The 18,184-nt window shown below is 38.2% G+C and overlaps 1 protein-coding gene across 1 annotated transcript in view; it reads right to left on the minus strand.

The window, feature by feature from the left end:
* syne3 (spectrin repeat containing, nuclear envelope family member 3) overlaps positions 1-18,184 on the minus strand; it is a 59,651-nt gene that overhangs the window by 5,234 nt on the left and 36,233 nt on the right. Inside the window, exons 13-17 of the mRNA XM_062439815.1 lie at positions 14,890-15,062; positions 14,213-14,753; positions 13,543-13,686; positions 8,065-8,250; positions 6,477-6,530 (exon numbers count right to left, since the gene is read on the minus strand). Of these exons, the coding sequence (XP_062295799.1) occupies positions 6,477-6,530; positions 8,065-8,250; positions 13,543-13,686; positions 14,213-14,753; positions 14,890-15,062 (1,098 nt within the window). The remainder of the gene's footprint in view (positions 1-6,476; positions 6,531-8,064; positions 8,251-13,542; positions 13,687-14,212; positions 14,754-14,889; positions 15,063-18,184) is intronic.

Genomic DNA, 18,184 nt, shown 5'->3' on the forward strand with positions numbered 1-18,184 from the left:
GGTTCGGCACTAATGTGACTTTTTTTGGCATCTAATTTCATGTCAAACCTTTTCTTCTCTGTGATGAGGCGCTCAGCAGTTGAGACAGCGTTCACAGTACGGGTCATTTTTCCTTGTCTTTCTCAGGACCTTTAATTCAACCACTAAAAAACTATTAAATAATCTGTGTTTCTGTTGATCTATTTCTGAGAGCGGGATCTCAATCTCAGATCTCGTAGAGATCTTCTGCTTATACATGAACGGAGCTTCTCTACAACTGTGCCGGTGCCTGACCTTATATGGTATTTTGAGGGCATTGATTATGCTAATTTGCTATTCTTGGGAACGTGTGTTCATTTAGAACAGGTGGGATTCATCATGTTTACGCCAGCTCTCTTAAAAAACATTTTTTTTTATAGAGCCTATGAAGGCATTGGTTGTAAAACAAAAACAAATGGACATTCTGGCCACTGTAAAAAGAAAAGAAAAGGTGAAACTGTAATAGTTTACAATATAAACAATAAAACTTAGAAGCTTGTATGTTCACAGTGCATACTAAACCTGTTTAACTGAAACTTCTCAACAGGGAACTTGGAACAAACAGAAGTTTCCCACATCATCCTCTACCAAACCCTGTGTGCTTAAGCTCATAACAAACAAACTATTATAATCTTTGTTGTTTTTATTGAACATTAAATGTTCACAGTGCTGCTGGAAAAAGTAAGTGAACCTAAAAACCATCAAAACTAAAGTTAATTGGAGTGAGGAGTTAAAGCAAACCTGGAGTTCAGTCAGTGAAACCAGACTGAAGGTGTGGGGTTAGAGCCACGCTGACTCAATACATTTTCACAGGAATCATCATCATCATCATCACTTTGTGCTTGTCTGTACATGTGACTTTGATGAAGATCAGATCATATTTTATGACCAATCGTGCAGAAAGATAATTCATTGTGTATCTGAAATGACTGCACTCATTAAACTATGTCATATTATTGCTTGAACTCCTCATCATTAGTCTGAGATGGAACACATGATAAGTGGAAAGCTGCTGTATTGGTGTTATTTTCCTGCTGTTTTTGTCTGTTTGTGCTTCTACTGTTTCTTTTCTTTATTTCGGATCCATATTTTGAAATATTTCCCAATATCAGTAAGCATCAGGATGAATGAAAAACAATGACATCATGACTGAGTGATTATTCAACTGTGTGGAAACAGGAAAATTGTTCTTAAAAAATGACTTTGCTCCTTATCAATAAACAGATACATAATGAAAAACTCTGCTTACTCCCCCACACAGTGCACATCATGTACCAAACAACAAACTGATGAAGCTGAGGCCTCTACACTCTTCCTCTTTTCTCTCAGACTTGTTATTTTGTGAATCATGCTCACCGCCTACGTTCATCTTTCACCTTCTGAGCACTGCGTCAGGCCGCCTCACTGGAAATTATTTTATGTAAAACAAATCAATTGCCTGCGAAGATGAAATTCTCTGAGGCCAGGCGTTGAACACAGGTACATCAACAAGACTGTCAACAGACGGGACAATTCATTATACTGACACACTGTAGGACTAATATATGGTAACTACTGTAGTGCCTTTATGGCCCTGATAGACCGTGTCACGGTAGAATAGTAGATTAATAATACAAGTGATAACACTGATATTTGCATTCATATTTAATATGTGTAAAAAACTTGATGGATCTTGCAGATTTCAAACATCTAACTATGTCAGACAGGCTTTAATGAATGCAATCAATTACTGGCTGCAGCTCCAGGTCTCCATGTGTGTCTTTCTGTAAAAACCCTTCCTATCTGCAGCCTCTTTAATAACAACCACTCTTCACAGGAGGAAAAGGAGGAAAACAGTGGCTGCAGCCAAAAACACTAATGTAATCTAAAGCTAACAACATGTTCAAGTACTTTATATGTGCGCCTGTCTGCTCTGCTGTACACAGAGACGGACACAGACAGAGTGTGTGTGTAAAGGTTAATGATTGATGGAACAGGAAGTGAAACTAGCTAATCATACCACCACATGACAAACACCTGCAGGGCAAAGGTAAGTAGGGGTGTGTTGTTTAGAGAGAGCTTTACTATGACTTCAACTGTTGAATGAGTCAAAACTGTTATTTAGGGTACTTTCTTCTTTTTCTAACCTAGAAAGATTTATACCTCCGACACAGTACACAAGCTACTAGATCATAAACAGCCAGCAGGAACAAATACATTACTCAATTAATTGGAAATAAATATATTTCCAGTCCCTGTTGGTTAGATCACCATTAATGAAACTTGACACTTCTTAGAGCCCTATAACTTCTGGAAGTATTTTATGTAGTGTGCTGCTCAAAGTAAGGATCAGCAAAGTGTTTGGACTAGTAGTATGAGGACAGTCCAGATAGCAGACTACAAACTGCTGCCATTTTCTCAGTAAACCTGTATCACTTCAATGTATCTGCCTCTCAAAAATCTCATTAGATATGAATATGTACACATGTAATATGCAGACCTTCTACAATGAAAACACATGTAGGTGCATCTATAAAAAAAAATCTTGTTATAAAATGTACTAATTAGAATTCTGAAGGTGTCCAAAATGATTTATTATTACAGAACAGCAAACATGTAGTCAGTGAAAGCTGAGAGATTTTAGGTGTGGTTGAAGCATCTGTGGACTCATAGAAATTATTATGAAAAAACAACCAGCTTTTACATAGTCAAGTCAAACCATGTCACTAACTTTTTTCTTCTTTTCTTCAGAGAGTCAAAACCTCAAATGTAAGTTATTTATAAAAGAGTCATATATAATAAATCAAAGGCTACCATTTACAATGCTGATAGTGAACTCGGCTTGAGGCTTAATTCATGTGGAGGTACTTTAAAGTGCAATACCACTGATAGCCACTAGATGCTACAACTAACTCACATTCAAAACAGCCTCAACTTCTCTCCTTTCCCATCCAGTTAGTAGCTTTGATGTCTGCCGTGTGTGTGTTTAATGTTACTTGATTATAATACCTGCCATGTTAGTACAACTTAAAGTAGCTAACGTCACCCCAAGTGCGCAGTGCACTGTGTGGCCAGTAAGCTAGTGTTAGCTTTGGTCTGAGGTAGCGGGTGTGTTTCCAGAGCGTGAAAGGAAACACCCTGCACTCCTTAATTAGAAGCTTCTGGCTCCAAACTGAAAAGAGGCTGAAACTAACTATGTCACACCTCACTACATCCATCTTTACAATCTATGAGTGGGACACAACCAGACTTAATGCACACAAGGATTATCATAGTTACATCATAGCAACACAATAGAGGGGTCTACAGCCAAGCTTGACACTGATACTTTTTGCTCATAAGAACCAGACCCGCTGAGTTATATGAGAGGAGACACACCAATAAGTTCATGTGTGAGCCTCACTTAAACAGTGCATGGACTATTTTAGCCATGCTAGCAGTGTGTCTCTAGGGACAGAAGCGCCTGTTAGTCAGCCAGTTTGGTCCAGACTAAAATCTCAACTATTGAATGGATTGTCATGAATCTTGGTTCAGACATTCATGTCATGACTTTTCTATCATCAGGTCAAAATCTAAATGTATCAGTCCAACACATGGATTTTGAACAAACACCTGCAAAAACAATGACATTCCTATTAACCTCAATTGGACTTTGTGTGTAGTGCTAATTAGCAAATGTTAGCATGCTAAGATGCTAAATTAAGATTATGAACATGGTAAACATGACCTGTGTATTAGTGTAGTGAGGGTAGCATTATGTAGACTAGTGTTGGTTCATCTTAGCGGCTCCAGCCTTTTTGATCCACTGTGTATTCTTTTGTATTGTTCATTGTGCTAATACCCTCACCTATGGTCACGAGCTTTGGGAAGTGACTGAAAGAATAAGATTGCAGATACAAGCGGATGGAGAGTGTCTGGGTTCAGCCTTAGAGATAGGGTCAGGAGCTCAGACATCTGGGGGAGACTAGGAGTAGAGCCACTGCTCCTTCACATCGAAAGGAGCCAGCTGAGGTGGTACAGGCAACTGGTCAGGATGCCTCCTGGACACCTCCCTTTGGAGGTGTTCCGGGCACATCGAACTGGGAGGAGACTCCAGGGCAGACACCAGAACATGCTGGAGGGATTACATATCTCTCCTGGTCTGGGAACGCCTTGGGATCCTACAGGAGGAGCTGATGAGCATAGCTGGGGAGAAGGATGTCTGGGTTTCATTGCTTAGCCTAATGCCACCACAACCTGGCCCCAGGTAAGCAGCAGAAAATGGATGGATGGATGGAATTGTGCTAATAAAGATTCTAATAATGTGAACAGTGCATTAAATAGTCATTGAGACAGGTAAGTATGGTCTAATGCGAGTAATCAAGAGTGAGAACATGTGTACCAGTAAAGACAAGTTAAGACTAAGTGCAAACTGTAAACAGGGCCGATAAACTAGCCTGATTGTGACTGCATGGAGTCCAACTGTGGCAAAACAGACAACTGTTGATTGTACAATAAAGAGCTGACATGCAGCACAAAGAAGCCTGTCATTCCACAGTGAATAGATTTTAAAAGACTCAAAAGAAATAGAAAGACCTGAGAGTTTTTTCAGTGCCTCAATTTTCAGTTAAAGACATAAGTAGCTGCCTGTTTTAGAAAAGAAAAAGAATGACGTGACTCAACAAACCATCTCCTCACCTACATATAACAGCTGAAGCAGAAGCCTCGGCCTGTAAAGACTGTGTGAACACACTCAGGAATGTTTGGAGGGCAGTTTCAGTGGGGGTGTCTAAGGGGTCAACAGGGTGGTCGAGGGGGGCGGCGCTCTTTAATCTGCTCACCACCCACTGCTTATTAAATGAATGGTGGGTTGAAGGAGGGTTGAGGGGGTGTGGGAGGGTGTGTGTGTGTGTGTGTGTGTGTGTGTGTGTGTGGGGGGGGGTGGTGGTGGGAATTGACATGCTTGATTTGATGCCAGTCCTGGGTGGTCAGGTCAGGTTTTTAGCTCTCTGCAGCCTGAAGATGTTTGGATTTTTATCAGGTAATTTTTTCTCATTGATCCTCGACAATAAATGAATATGTCATGTTTCTAGTTCCTGTGGAATAAATTCAAAAAACAAGGATTTTTGAATTTTTTTGTTTAGGATACAAAGGAAAGAGCACCATCTGCAGATAGATACAACACTGCTCAAACATGTAGGTCAATAAAAAACTAAATACCTTAGCAATGAGGATCACTAACAGATATTTCTACTCAGTAATTTGCTAGAGTTACTGAAATAAATGTATACTTGACCTCTACATTCTTAAAACACTACTTACCTTTTTAATCTGGATTTCAATTGAACTTTATTTTATTTATCCATGTGTCTTTTATTCTATGTTTTATCCTGTTTTACTACATGGACAATCCTTTTTATTCTATTTTTTATTTCTTGATTGGTTTTCCTCTCCATAATGCACCTTTTATGTCTGCTTAGACTTCATCACATTTCCTCTACAGTTATTTTATTATTTCATTTTCTTCTTATCTTTGTTTTTCTTTTATTACCCCTCCTCACATTTCTGGTTTTACCCACTTTATTTAACAGTGACTTTATTTTATTATTTATTTATTATATTTATTATGATTATGATTGTTTTATTTGGGTACTCTGAATTTTTTAATTTTTTTTCCACCTCTGGTGTTTCCTCACTGCAGAGTTGTGCACTTATGAAAGTGATTCTACACTTCCTGTTTTTATTGAGTCATAATTAATATATTGTGATGTTTTACTATGTAAAGCACTTTGTATTACATTACTATGAATGAAAAGTGCTATACAAATGAAGTCTGTATTTTACAACTGTATATGAACATACATGATCAAATCAGTAAGAGATATAGATATGCAAGCAGGCTACTTCACTGTGCCTGTTATAAATTAAGGCTGCACAACAAATGGAATAATAATCATGAGCATATATTAACTTAAACTTTAAACTATTAAATAACTCTACAGTTGAATATGTCAACTGTAGGACTCAGGTTGTTTACATGCAACTATAAATGGTGAATTGACTGCATTTGTGTTATGCCTTTTTCTAGTCTTCCACCTACTTAAAGCTTTTAGACTACAAGCCACATTCACCCATTGACACACACATTCATACACTGATGGCACAGCCTTCAGGAGCAATTCGAGGCTCAGTATCTTGCTCAATGACACATCAACATGTGGACCGGAGGAGCCAGGAATCAAACCAACCAATCTTCCATTTGGTGGATGACCCGCTCTATCTCCTGAGCCACAGCAGCCTAATGTACTGTTTACATGCAAGAGAAGACTTTTTGAGAAAGACTGGTATGAGAGTATTAAATACAATGAATGTGAAAGTTTTGGAACAATATTGTTAAATGCTTCGTCTCAACGATCAGGGAATCATCAAGATAATACTCATCTCAACATTGAGAAATATGTACATTGATAGCTATTTCATTTTTAAAAGTTTGGTGTTACCTTTTGCACTTTTGTTGCGACAGCTGCTGGCTCATCCTCTTTGGCTTGGAGTCTCTGCAGAGACACAAAATATATCAGTTGATACACTGTGTTTACTGTTACACAAACAATTCATTGGTATACTGGTCTACATTCACTGCAGACCCTATTCTGACTCAATGAGAAGTACACTGTTATACTGACAGATGTCTCCAGCTGTGATGCTGCACAGCACTGTGGGTTGTTCTGAAACCAATGTACTCAAAATAAAAAGGTTACTGATCCTAAACTCCATTGATCAAAATAAGCATTAAACTGTCCCACCCATGGGACACTTCAGCCTAACAAGTTAACAGCATATGGTTTTTCATTTTTTGTTTGTTTTAACTGGCCTTCATAAAGTCTGGTAAACACTGTAGAAGTTAATCAGAGTCTACTGAACAACAAACTAACTGCACGTTGTGCTCAGTGAGAGTTTTCCCTCTCACTGTGCAAGCAGGAGCCTAAATGATGTTACACTGCCCCCCTGTGTTTAAAAATCAACAGTGCACTTAAGAGGGAAAACCATGACAACACATCACAGTGAAGACAGCAGTTAAAGTTAAAGTAGCACTATGGAGCAATGTTTTAATGAGTTTTATCTCTTTCAGTTTTTACATGAACACACCCACTCAATGTTCATGAATGCATAATTACCCTACATTAGTCTATGATCAATAAAGGCAAAAATATTCATTCAAATATACTGATTTGGGGGCACCGTGGTAGCTGAATGGTTACATCGTAGGCCACATAACCAGGGAAGAGTAACTATGCCATGACTTTCAGGTGAGTTCACTTTTTTTATTAGGGGGGTAAGTTTGGGATACATTTGTGAGTAATCTTCAATGTTTTCTTTTGGACATATCTGTATGATGATTTCAAAACAGAGAAATAAGTGAGAGCAGATTGGAGAAATGCACAGACTGAGTGAATTAGTGATGAAAAAAAAAACATCATGCATGAATCATACATCAATAATACCCAATTTTATGCATGATCATGATGAAAGTACAGAAAAAATAGAAATGCATGGCGAAAGTACACAGAACACAAGACAGTACTGTATGTCCCTACATCTGATCTGGATCTATTTACAGTGTGGTCTACACTGAGATGCCACAGTTTCTAAGTAAATTAAACATATCTGTCCTGTCCTAAGTTTAGAGTAAAAAGATGATGGTTGGTTGTTAGGAGTCTGAATATGACTGACATCACACTGATATCACTGACTTCACAAACAGGTTGACTAAAAATCACTCAGACACCAAAGACGCAGTCAGACAAAGGCAGCGGCTCACATAAGCAGAAGCCTGAATAAAGTTGATTACAGGATAGACAATGTGCACATTTGTGACTCAATCTAAAGAAAGCAGAGTGAACTTTAGCAAAAGCATAAATAAAACTGGGCATCAGGCTGCCAGGTTTCTATAAACAGAGTCTCAGATTATTCTTTAATCCCATTTAGGATGATTGCATGCATAAACCAAAAGCCTAAAACAGGACAGTTCTGTGAGTTTAAATATAGGCAGATTTGACTGTACAGTGACAGAGGAGTCAGTCCACTCACCTTGGCACTGGCCCTGACTCTGATGTCTCCTACGTCCTTCAGCTTGGATTTATAGAGCATCCAGCGGTAACGAAGTTCCTCCAGACCCACATCATCTGCTGGTCCAGAAGCAGCTTCACTGCCCTGACCCTCCTGGAGCAGAAGCTGGAACTGCTCCTGACCCCAGTTCACACCAGCCCTCAGACCCTGTGCCAAGACACAACCGAGAGAGAGATTAATATTATACTGTGGTAGAACAGGTAGCTCCAGCTGTGAGGAAAAAAAACAACAGCATCAGGTACAGCAGAATTGAAACTTTTAACCACAAGATGTCAGTGACACAGAGCTTTTCACTTACTCTTAAACCAGCTAAACATACATTTAGTAAATAAAACATGAAAATACTGACTGATCACCAGGATAACCACCAAACAACAAAAACATGCTGCTGTACAGTATATGTGTTTCTTTTAAGCAGTAATCAGGGTATCTGCACATTTTTTAAACAACATATATATGGATAACTTTATGTATTTCTTATATTAAAATTGCTCAGCAAACAGTGTATTTAGATCCTTTACTGGTGTAAAATGACTGATGTCACTTCAGTAATAGTCTGTATTACCACATGTGACTGTTGTACTCATATATAATATACTATGAGACTAATAATGCAAAAGCAGGATTTTGGAGCTCATTTTGAAGTCATTTATAAAGGACTTTAACTAACGATTAGTTTCATTATAGTTCTCACTGCTGATTATTTTTTACTGTAATTAAGAAGTTGATTGGTTGGTTTATGTAAAATAATAATAATAAAAAAAGGTAAATAATAATAATAATAATAATACAAACTACACTCAAATAAAATATAGTGCCTTAACTCCAACAATTCCATACATTTTTAGAACTACAATATCAAAAACAAAATGTAAGGCATTTGAAGACTTGTTGAGGATCCACGGTGACCCTGAGTAACACAATGGCTGCTCTGGCTTTATCAAATCCTCCAGCAATTAAAACCTTCACAATGAGCAGCATCCTGTAAACACACTGTGCATATAACTGTGAAGAAAAACAAACAAAAGACAGAATATTATAACCTTGAATGCGTCATCGTTGTCAAAGGATAGATAGAGTATACACTCTGTTCTCCACTAGTTTATTCACTGTAGGAACATGGAGCACACTGGGGCTTGTTCTATCTTCAACTTCTAAGAACGTTGTGAGGCTTTGATACGAAGTTCATGTGTTTCAGTTCTAAGTTGGGAGGTTTTGGATGAACACCATTAAAAAGGCAGCAGGACTGACTGTTGCATTTTCTATGCTGTTTAGGAGGTGAGTGATGTAAGCGGTTGAGGGAAAGACAAATATAGATTTTCTTAAACATTTATGCTGAATTGACGGTACTGCTGGGCTCAGTGGCCCAAAACAGCATTCAGCTCTCCTCAGCTCTTCTTTAGTTGGTTCCATGTGCACATCCTTTATCTTTTTGAACACATAGGTCCTCTAAACAGTTCGGCTATGTGCTCCTTCTCACTGTCAGAGGTGGGGAATTATTTTCACCTCCAATTCCTCTGACGTCGTGGTTTAGAAAACATTCTCCACTATTGTTCATTTTAACCCTTTAACAACGAGTGAATCATGTGCGATCCGTGAGTTATTGGAGAGCTCTACATCATCAGTGTAAAAAACCTGATGTATAAGATCAGATACATGTAGTGCACAGATAAAACACCAGGGGACCTTTTATTTCAGGCCTGGATATTTTTTGCCAGTTTAGAAAAAAAGTTAAGATAAGAAAAACAAATAGTTCCTGATACTTCAACAGGAATGACAAATATTGTGTATCTTGTTTGATGGTAAATTCCAGTTGAAAATGTGTGTATCAGATTAGATACAGCAGGTATAGAAGCTCATTTATCTGTTAATCTGTCAACTGTCATTTTATTGCATTTCATATCGTGGTTGATATGAGCTTAATGCAGAACCTATAAGGGCTTAAAATGTTATGCTCTGTATGATATTGTTTGTTTGAAAGAAAAAAGTGATGTGTGCAAAACCAAAATACTAAACATTTAGGAGGTGGAAATATGAGCTTTATGCAGGACCTATAAGGACCTATAAGGACCTATAAGGACTATAAGGACCTATAAGGACTATAAGGACCTATAAGGACTATAAAGACCTATAAGGACTATAAGGACCTATAAGGACTATAAAGACCTATAAGGACTATAAAGACCTATAAGGACTATAAGGACTATAAGGACTATAAGGACCTATAAGGACTATAAGGACCTATAAGGACTATAAAGACCTATAAGGACTATAAGGACTATAAGGACCTATAAGGACTATAAGGACCTATAAGGACCTATAAGGACTATAAGGACCTATAAGGACTATAAGGACTATAAGGACCTATAAGGACTATAAAGACCTATAAGGACTATAAGGACCTATAAGGACTATAAAGACCTATAAGGACTATAAAGACCTATAAGGACTATAAGGACCTATAAGGACTATAAGGACCTATAAGGACTATAAGGACCTATAAGGACCTATAAGGACTAATGAACATGTCCTGATCCCGTCATTCCACTCACTCACTGGAGGACTACAAATATAACCTCTTTTTGTGTTATAATATAACCTGTGTGCCTTAAATTGTTTCAGTTGTTTACATATGGCCTAATGTTATAATAAGCACTGCTGCTGTTTGCACCTTTTTATATTGCATATTGCCCTCATAGATTATCAATGTTCTTTTCTTAAATGTTGTTATGGCTCAGGTAGTGCTATCTAAATTCTGTTATATTGTTGTCTGACCTTCAATATAATGATAATAAAGCTACTACAGTTTTTATTTGTTTAAAAAAAAAACATTCTATGAAAATAAATTGCAAAAAATTCCAGATGTATCAAATATGATACAAAACAAAACTCATATATGATAAGTGTTTATTTAATTATTTTTGTGTTATTCTTTGTCAGATGGTCCAATAAACACAGCAGTGAAATGGTTTCTGTCCTTTATGTGATGTAACATCTGCTAGACCAATCACAACTGACACTACCGCCATCCAATAAAATATGAGGATTTTTTTTCATCTATAGTGCCCAAGTTCAGTTCAGGAACTCAATCTTAAAGCTGATGGAGAAGAGTGGCAATAAAAGCAGAGACGGTGGACACATATTATATTCTGTTCTATCAGGCTCCTGCAGTAGGAAATGTCTGTCTTGCTTTTGGCTCAGTAATTGCAAATTCAAGTTCAGTTGTTTTTCTACAGCACTTAAAAATACCAATAACGCCTTGCTTATTTCAGTTTAGTTCATTTCACAAAAAAAAAACACAGACTTATCAACAGGACACATTCTCTGAAACAGTCACTGCATCTCTGAAATGTTACATGTGTTGCTTCTGGCGGGATTTAGCAGTGTGTGGATTATACTGTTCTCTACTCTCATCTATTCATACGTTCCTTATCACTCCCGTACATGTGGCCGCATGTTTTTGCAGACCAACATGTGGAACTGTAGCATGTTAACACAGACAATAACATCCACACAACAACACTGCAAGCTAATGTTCATGTTTCTTATACTGAAGACACAAGTCAGCGGTATCCACCAGCTGATAGTGAGACATGATCCACACCTTAACATCAGTGTATTATACTGATATTATCATCCATTAAGTTGTCTGTTAAATAGGATTCATGCTACTATTTCTGACCTCAGCAATCACTTTAAGTGCTTCCACTGAACAACTCAGGAAATAGTCTTTTTTATGCTATTTACATCTAATTAATGTGATATCACTCTTTATGGTGTCAGCTTGTTACGCGTGTTACCTTATTGTTGAGTGGTGATTGGTCAGTGGTGACTTATTAAATCTGCACTTTCAACTGCTTAAACACACAATAATAACAACACATACTGCCTGCTCTAGCCCTAGATGGTCATGCCAGGATACATTTAAATGGTCACACTAATACTGCCATTAATGCTGCTGTAATGAGAATAACAACAGTCAGGCCATTTACATGATACTTATGATGATGCTGACACAACAGAACTGATTTAGATTAACCAGAGGAAATAAGAGTTTGTAAATTATCTTAAACTATAAGAGCCGGATATACTCCTAATGATCCTCCTCTATAAACTTGAGTCTACATAGAAGGTCAGTTGCTGTTTGTTGGTAGATTTGAATAATGAATGAGCTCAACTTAAATGCTCAAAGTGCATTTGCATAATCAAAGATTATAGATGCAACACACATATTGCTGTTGCTGTTTGATGGTTACAGTGATTCACCTTCAACAGTTCAGTCACAGAGACACTTACCTCAGGGAATGACCATTAATAGTAAATGCTTCTACAGTTAGACTTGGTGGAAGAGGCTCTGCTGTTTAAAGGAAATCTAAAAAAAAATGCAAGAAGTGACGATGATTCTGCTTAGAGAGCTAATCCTCCAAAACTAATTAACTTCTCCCTGCTTACTAAGTATTACTGAGTGCATTAAAACCTCCCAAAACAACTGAGCCACTACAATCCACCACCCTGTATTTATGGAACAGCATGGTGCAATTCCCCTTGAATGCTAGCAAAGCCCCTCTGATCTGAGACGACATCCTGGCCAACCTCCTGGCAAACACAGGAAATCTGGGCTTCAGTCTTGGCTTCTGAACCAGAGGCTGATTAAGAGCCAGCTGACAATGGGTCTCACCGTTATTTACTCTTAAATATAGTCCAAAAAACAGGACCGCTGACAAGTCAGCTGTAGCAGCAAACTGTGCTGGCAAAAGCCTAACTGGCAGTGTGAACCAACCAGTGTCACGTTCAAATGTCTGCAGTGTACACCTGCATGAATGTGACGGGGGTTAGCAGCCAATCAGAGCTCTGCCTTAACTAATACTATGCTTCATTTGTGAATGGATATCGGTGGGCCATGAGGAGTCTCTTAAGTATCATAGAGGACCCTTAGAATTTGCATATACTACATGTGCCAGCTTTTTATTTTATTTTTTGTAAGTTATATTGTCAGAATTTCATGTATATTTGATTCTATTTTTCTTAATTCAAGTTTAATATTTGCATGTAATTTTTTCTGTGTATTTTTTATTATTAGCTGATTATAATGGTTACATTCACAGTGTAGATTACTGTTACGGTGCACTGATGTCATTGTATACTGTACAATAAAGTTTACTGTTAAACTGTAAACTATCACAGCCTCCATTTCATACCTTTATCACAAGTGATTGATAACCACATTTGATATCGGTATCGGCATCAGCCCCTAAAATCCAGTATCAGTTGGGCCCTATTATGGATTATGAGCTTCCGCGGGTTTACACCAGCTATCATTATTATTATTAGTCATATTTCTATTACATTATATTATATTATTATGGCTTCTCTATGTTATGAAGAGCAGTGAAAACTAATGTTACTAGTGGCAGTGAGTTGTGATCCATGTGAACTCACATTGAGCTTCTTCTGTCGCATCTTGACTTCTGTGTCACTGAGTGTGGCTCCATTGGACCTGAGGATCTCTGAGAGGTGTTCATTCTCTCTGCACAGCCAGGCCTCAAACTCCCTCCTCCTGGACTCATACTGCCCCGTGCTTCCCTGTAAACACATAAACTACTTAGACAACTCATACAAATTAAGACGCTGAGACGTGAAAATTAAGGCGCAGCAGTAAACACCACACACTCGTCAGCTGTGGTTTGTTCTGTCTGAGCTGGGAGTGGCGGATGTAAACACATCCGTCACAGGAAGAGTTGTCTGCAGCGGTCATCTGTCAGCATATTTCTGTGCCTCTTTGTTTCCTATCGATGTTATTTCATTTCAAGAGTGATTGTTCTGCCAGACGAGTGCAGAATGGGCGTGAAGGTGATTACATCCATTCAAAGCTAACCAGTGTTCTACAAGTAGGATTTAAAAGATGACATAATAAAACATCAAGACTGATGTCTAGAAAGCTGCATCAATCACTGGAATGAATGCTAAGCTATGAACTCACTTCATTCTGTCTCTTTTTCACTCATTTTACACTAATTAGCACTTTTGAGCTCCTTATGTAGCTCTGTAGTGCTTCTTCATACATTCAATTAAAGGCAGTAAGGGTGTATGGGTTGGTATGAAACTATACCCTTGTGTCTTGACTTGGTGCTGTGGCTGGCTGCCAGGCTGGATCTCTTCTGAACAGCACGAACGCTCCTCCTCCCTGGCTCAGGCTCTCTCCTGCCTCCACGCTGCCTTCTCCAGAGCTAACTGCGCCCCCCCCACCATAGTTCACCTGTGTGGTTACTGCTTTATGTCCCCTGGCTGTGCCCGACATGCTGCTGTCACCCCCTGTTGACTTGTCACTGTGAGGACTTCCATCGGTGGTGGACTCTCTGGAAACTCTCTGGACTGCTCTGTTGTGAGCGCTCCATGCAGAGGTGTCTTCTTCCTCTCCTGCAGGGGGGCGCTCACTGTCCCTGTCTGTTCTTGACGTGTTGAGGTGTTCTTCTTCATGTTCGTCAGCATGTCCCTGGATCCACTCACCCCCCTCCCCTGTGTCTCCCCCCAGGCTTCCATCCCTGCCTGATCTTTCTTGGCCTCTCTGGATCTTAGAGCCTCCTTCTCTGCTCTGACTGTCTGCCCCCCCCACACTGAGCTCTGTCTGCTCTGTGGAGCTATTCAGCAGCCTGGAAGAGACAGAAAAAAAGAGGTGGGAAGTGTTTTCATCACCTGTAACTTTAACACATCACAACCACAAGGACTGCTGAACTGCTCTGCAAAAGAAGCAAAGTTTCTATTATTCATGCATTTGTATTACAGTACCTGTGCAGATTGAGACTCATGTTGTACAAGGCCAACCAGGACTCTTGAAGACGCTGCATGTCTCTGATAATGTGGACTCTTCCTTCTTCTGAAGTCCTCTTCAGAACCTCCTGACCCTGCACATCCATCTGTTGCAACTGAAGCTCCTTCTGTGGAAACTCTCCCAGTGCTCTCTGTGGACAATGCAGCAAACGAACAATTAGAATGACATTTACATCTTTCCATACATTCATTTATTACATTCATGTGAATGTTATATAACGTGACACTGTGCACCTTTGTGGAGGAGGTTCTTGTATGAAAGTGGAACACCTAATGGCTAGCAGGGTACTGTAGAAGCACAGAGGATTTTATAGCTACTTGATGCTATGTAGGTGAACACATATGAGCATGTTCATCAAAGTGATTAAACATGATTGGGTCGAGAGACACTCTTGAATTCACATCTCTAGAAAAGAAGGAGAAGGACTGAAAGGTTTCTAAGGACTGAGCTACAGCTCATGAGAACTGGGGCTTCCAGATCATTTTCCTGTATATATGCAGATACACTGGAAAAGAGTGCTATGAGAAATGTTAAAATTCTGTATACTGAAATGATGTCTTTTCCAAATAAAAATATAAACACAAAAAAAGAAACTATCAATCAGTAAACCGCTCGTCTGCTGTAATTACACATTTTTCACATTTTTACACATGACTGAGCAAACAAACAACTTCACCATTAAAGCTGCAATAGGACAGTTCAGGTTACATCACTCTATGACAGATGAACTTCAATATTTCATTCATGGAAAGAAAAACAGCAGCAAGACACACATGAAAATAAATGAAATTCAGCACTGAGACTCAAACATCTCAGTACTGATTTCATTACATTAACAAACTTAATAAGAGTGTTTTGAGAGAGATGCTCTTAGTTTGAACACAATTAAATAGTGGCCATACTAAGATCATTATAACACTTTAACTATTAAACTAACTGCTGAAGTCAGACAAGTTGTAAACACCTGAATCAAACCTTAAACAGTATGTATGGATTTATTTGTGTGAGCACACCTGTAATATTATTCATAATTATTCATTGAACAGTAAAGCTGTGTGTGCATGAGTGTTGAGATGATTAATCAAATAATCTGATCATGATAATAAGCTGCTCTGAAAATCATATTCAATTAAATACTTACCAGTTTTGGACTGCTCTTCAGACATTCAAACATTATCAATTGATAAATATAAATAAAGAATAACTGACGGCTGAGTGATAAGAATAATCATTAGTTGCAACCATGGAGTGCACAGCTATATTAAATAGTAGAGCCAGAACGATATAACGCTTAACCAATATTATGGTCGATATTGGCCTATCACAGATTTATCAGTATCGGCATATATGTTGTTATGTGTTTTATTTATATTTAATCATTTTTCTTAATTCAAGATTATTATATACGTACATGTGTTTTCTTTGTTGTGTTTTATTATTAGCCAATGTGACATGAATAGCATCTTAGCTGCTAATGTGAAGTGTGGCAATACTGAGGTCAATAATGATAAATAATGATCATGTCCATGTATCATACAATAAGTTGATATATAGACATGATGATGTTGACAATTACGCTAATGTACGATAAGTTGATAATGTATTTATTATGACAGGCCTAGTCATGGTTAACTTAAGTGTGTGAAGCTCCCTCACTGCTAGGAAAAAAGTTCACATTTCTCCTTTCAGGCTGTGAATCATCATTGTCTGTCTTTGGTGAAACGTTCATATTCTTGTGTTTAATGTGAGCGCTCTGAAGCAACAGTATTATTAGGTTGGAATGGAATTCTGCTCTCTCCTGCTGTCTGTAGCTGCTGATAAAACAGTTGATGTTTTTTTAATATGGAACTTTTCAGCACACTGGTGTACATATTTCATATCCACTGTATAGTAAAGAAGAGCACAGCTCACACAGCCAGACTTCACAATGACCTTAATTAAATACAAAAGGTGAAGACTCTCAGCCCGTTGTAGTGATGACACTGGGATAATGAACTTAATATTGTCATTATAAAGACTTTTCCCATTAAAATTCATGACTGGGGCCAACAACTAAGGTCAGTGTTTTACTTTTACAGAGCTGCCTGACAGAAGAAAACATATCAAGACAAATGACTAGAATGAACTGATGAGTTTAGTCATGAAGCTTCTCTGGACTTCCAGACTACAAACAAGATGAAAATGTTCTAAAAGGGTTCTGGTTCACCTCTCTATCGTGCTCAAATGACATTTTCTATCAGTTTGGATGATTCATAGGATATAGCAAGGCTCATGTTAATCATGTAGCACATTTCACTGCAGGGGAGAGCTGTTATGCAGTGAATAATTTGATAAAGGAGAATTTCTACTACTAATACTTTGAAAATGATAAAAATCTGCATGAAGTGAGGTTAGCAGACTTTTATGCTAGCAGTTGCAGGCTACATTAGCCACTGCTGGCACAACACAACCTTAACCTGTAACGTTGAGTAAACCAAATCAAGTTGATCCTCTTTTAAAAACTGTCTATTCTGAGTCTGATAATGATAGGCGTGCAGTAGAGCTGTTGGAAGGAATTTCGGTATTCAAATATAATTTGAACTGTAAAAAACCCCCCCAAAACAATCAAATGCTGAAATTACTATTTGAATGTGTATTTTTATATAAATGTGTTGGCGAACAAGCAAATCTCATCCTTTTTGTCTTGATGTTACTGTAGTTTGAAATGTAATCATTATTAATGCAGTAAACGGAGCACTTTTATTTATTTTCAGTTTATGCAGCTCTGGCTTTTGCTCAGTTCATTGAAAGAGGAAACCATGAGGAGAGGAATGTGTTGACATTAAAATGCTCATTAAAGTTAACATTATTCATTTGTGCCTAAGCTTAATTATTACTTAGGAGCTAGCTGAAAGCTTTAGCAAGTTTCTTGGTAATGTTGGGATGCCCTCTAGTGGACAGAATGTAAAATGACCACATTGACAGTGGCATTGGCAACACATAAGCCTGTGTATAAGTACATCATGAATATCAATACTAGACTAAATGTGAGCATTGAAAATTTGAATATGATTTGAGTATTAAAAATAATAATGAATGAAATTCTAATGGGATTATAGAGGAAGATTGACAGCCCTAATAATAGCGATAAATCTGTGGGGTTTCTCTCCACACACACACACACACACACACACACACACACACACACACACACACACACACACACACACACACACACACACACACACACACACACACACACACACACACACA

Source organism: Scomber scombrus, chromosome 19 (genome assembly GCF_963691925.1).
Source record: "Scomber scombrus chromosome 19, fScoSco1.1, whole genome shotgun sequence".
NCBI classification, from domain to species: domain Eukaryota; kingdom Metazoa; phylum Chordata; class Actinopteri; order Scombriformes; family Scombridae; genus Scomber; species Scomber scombrus.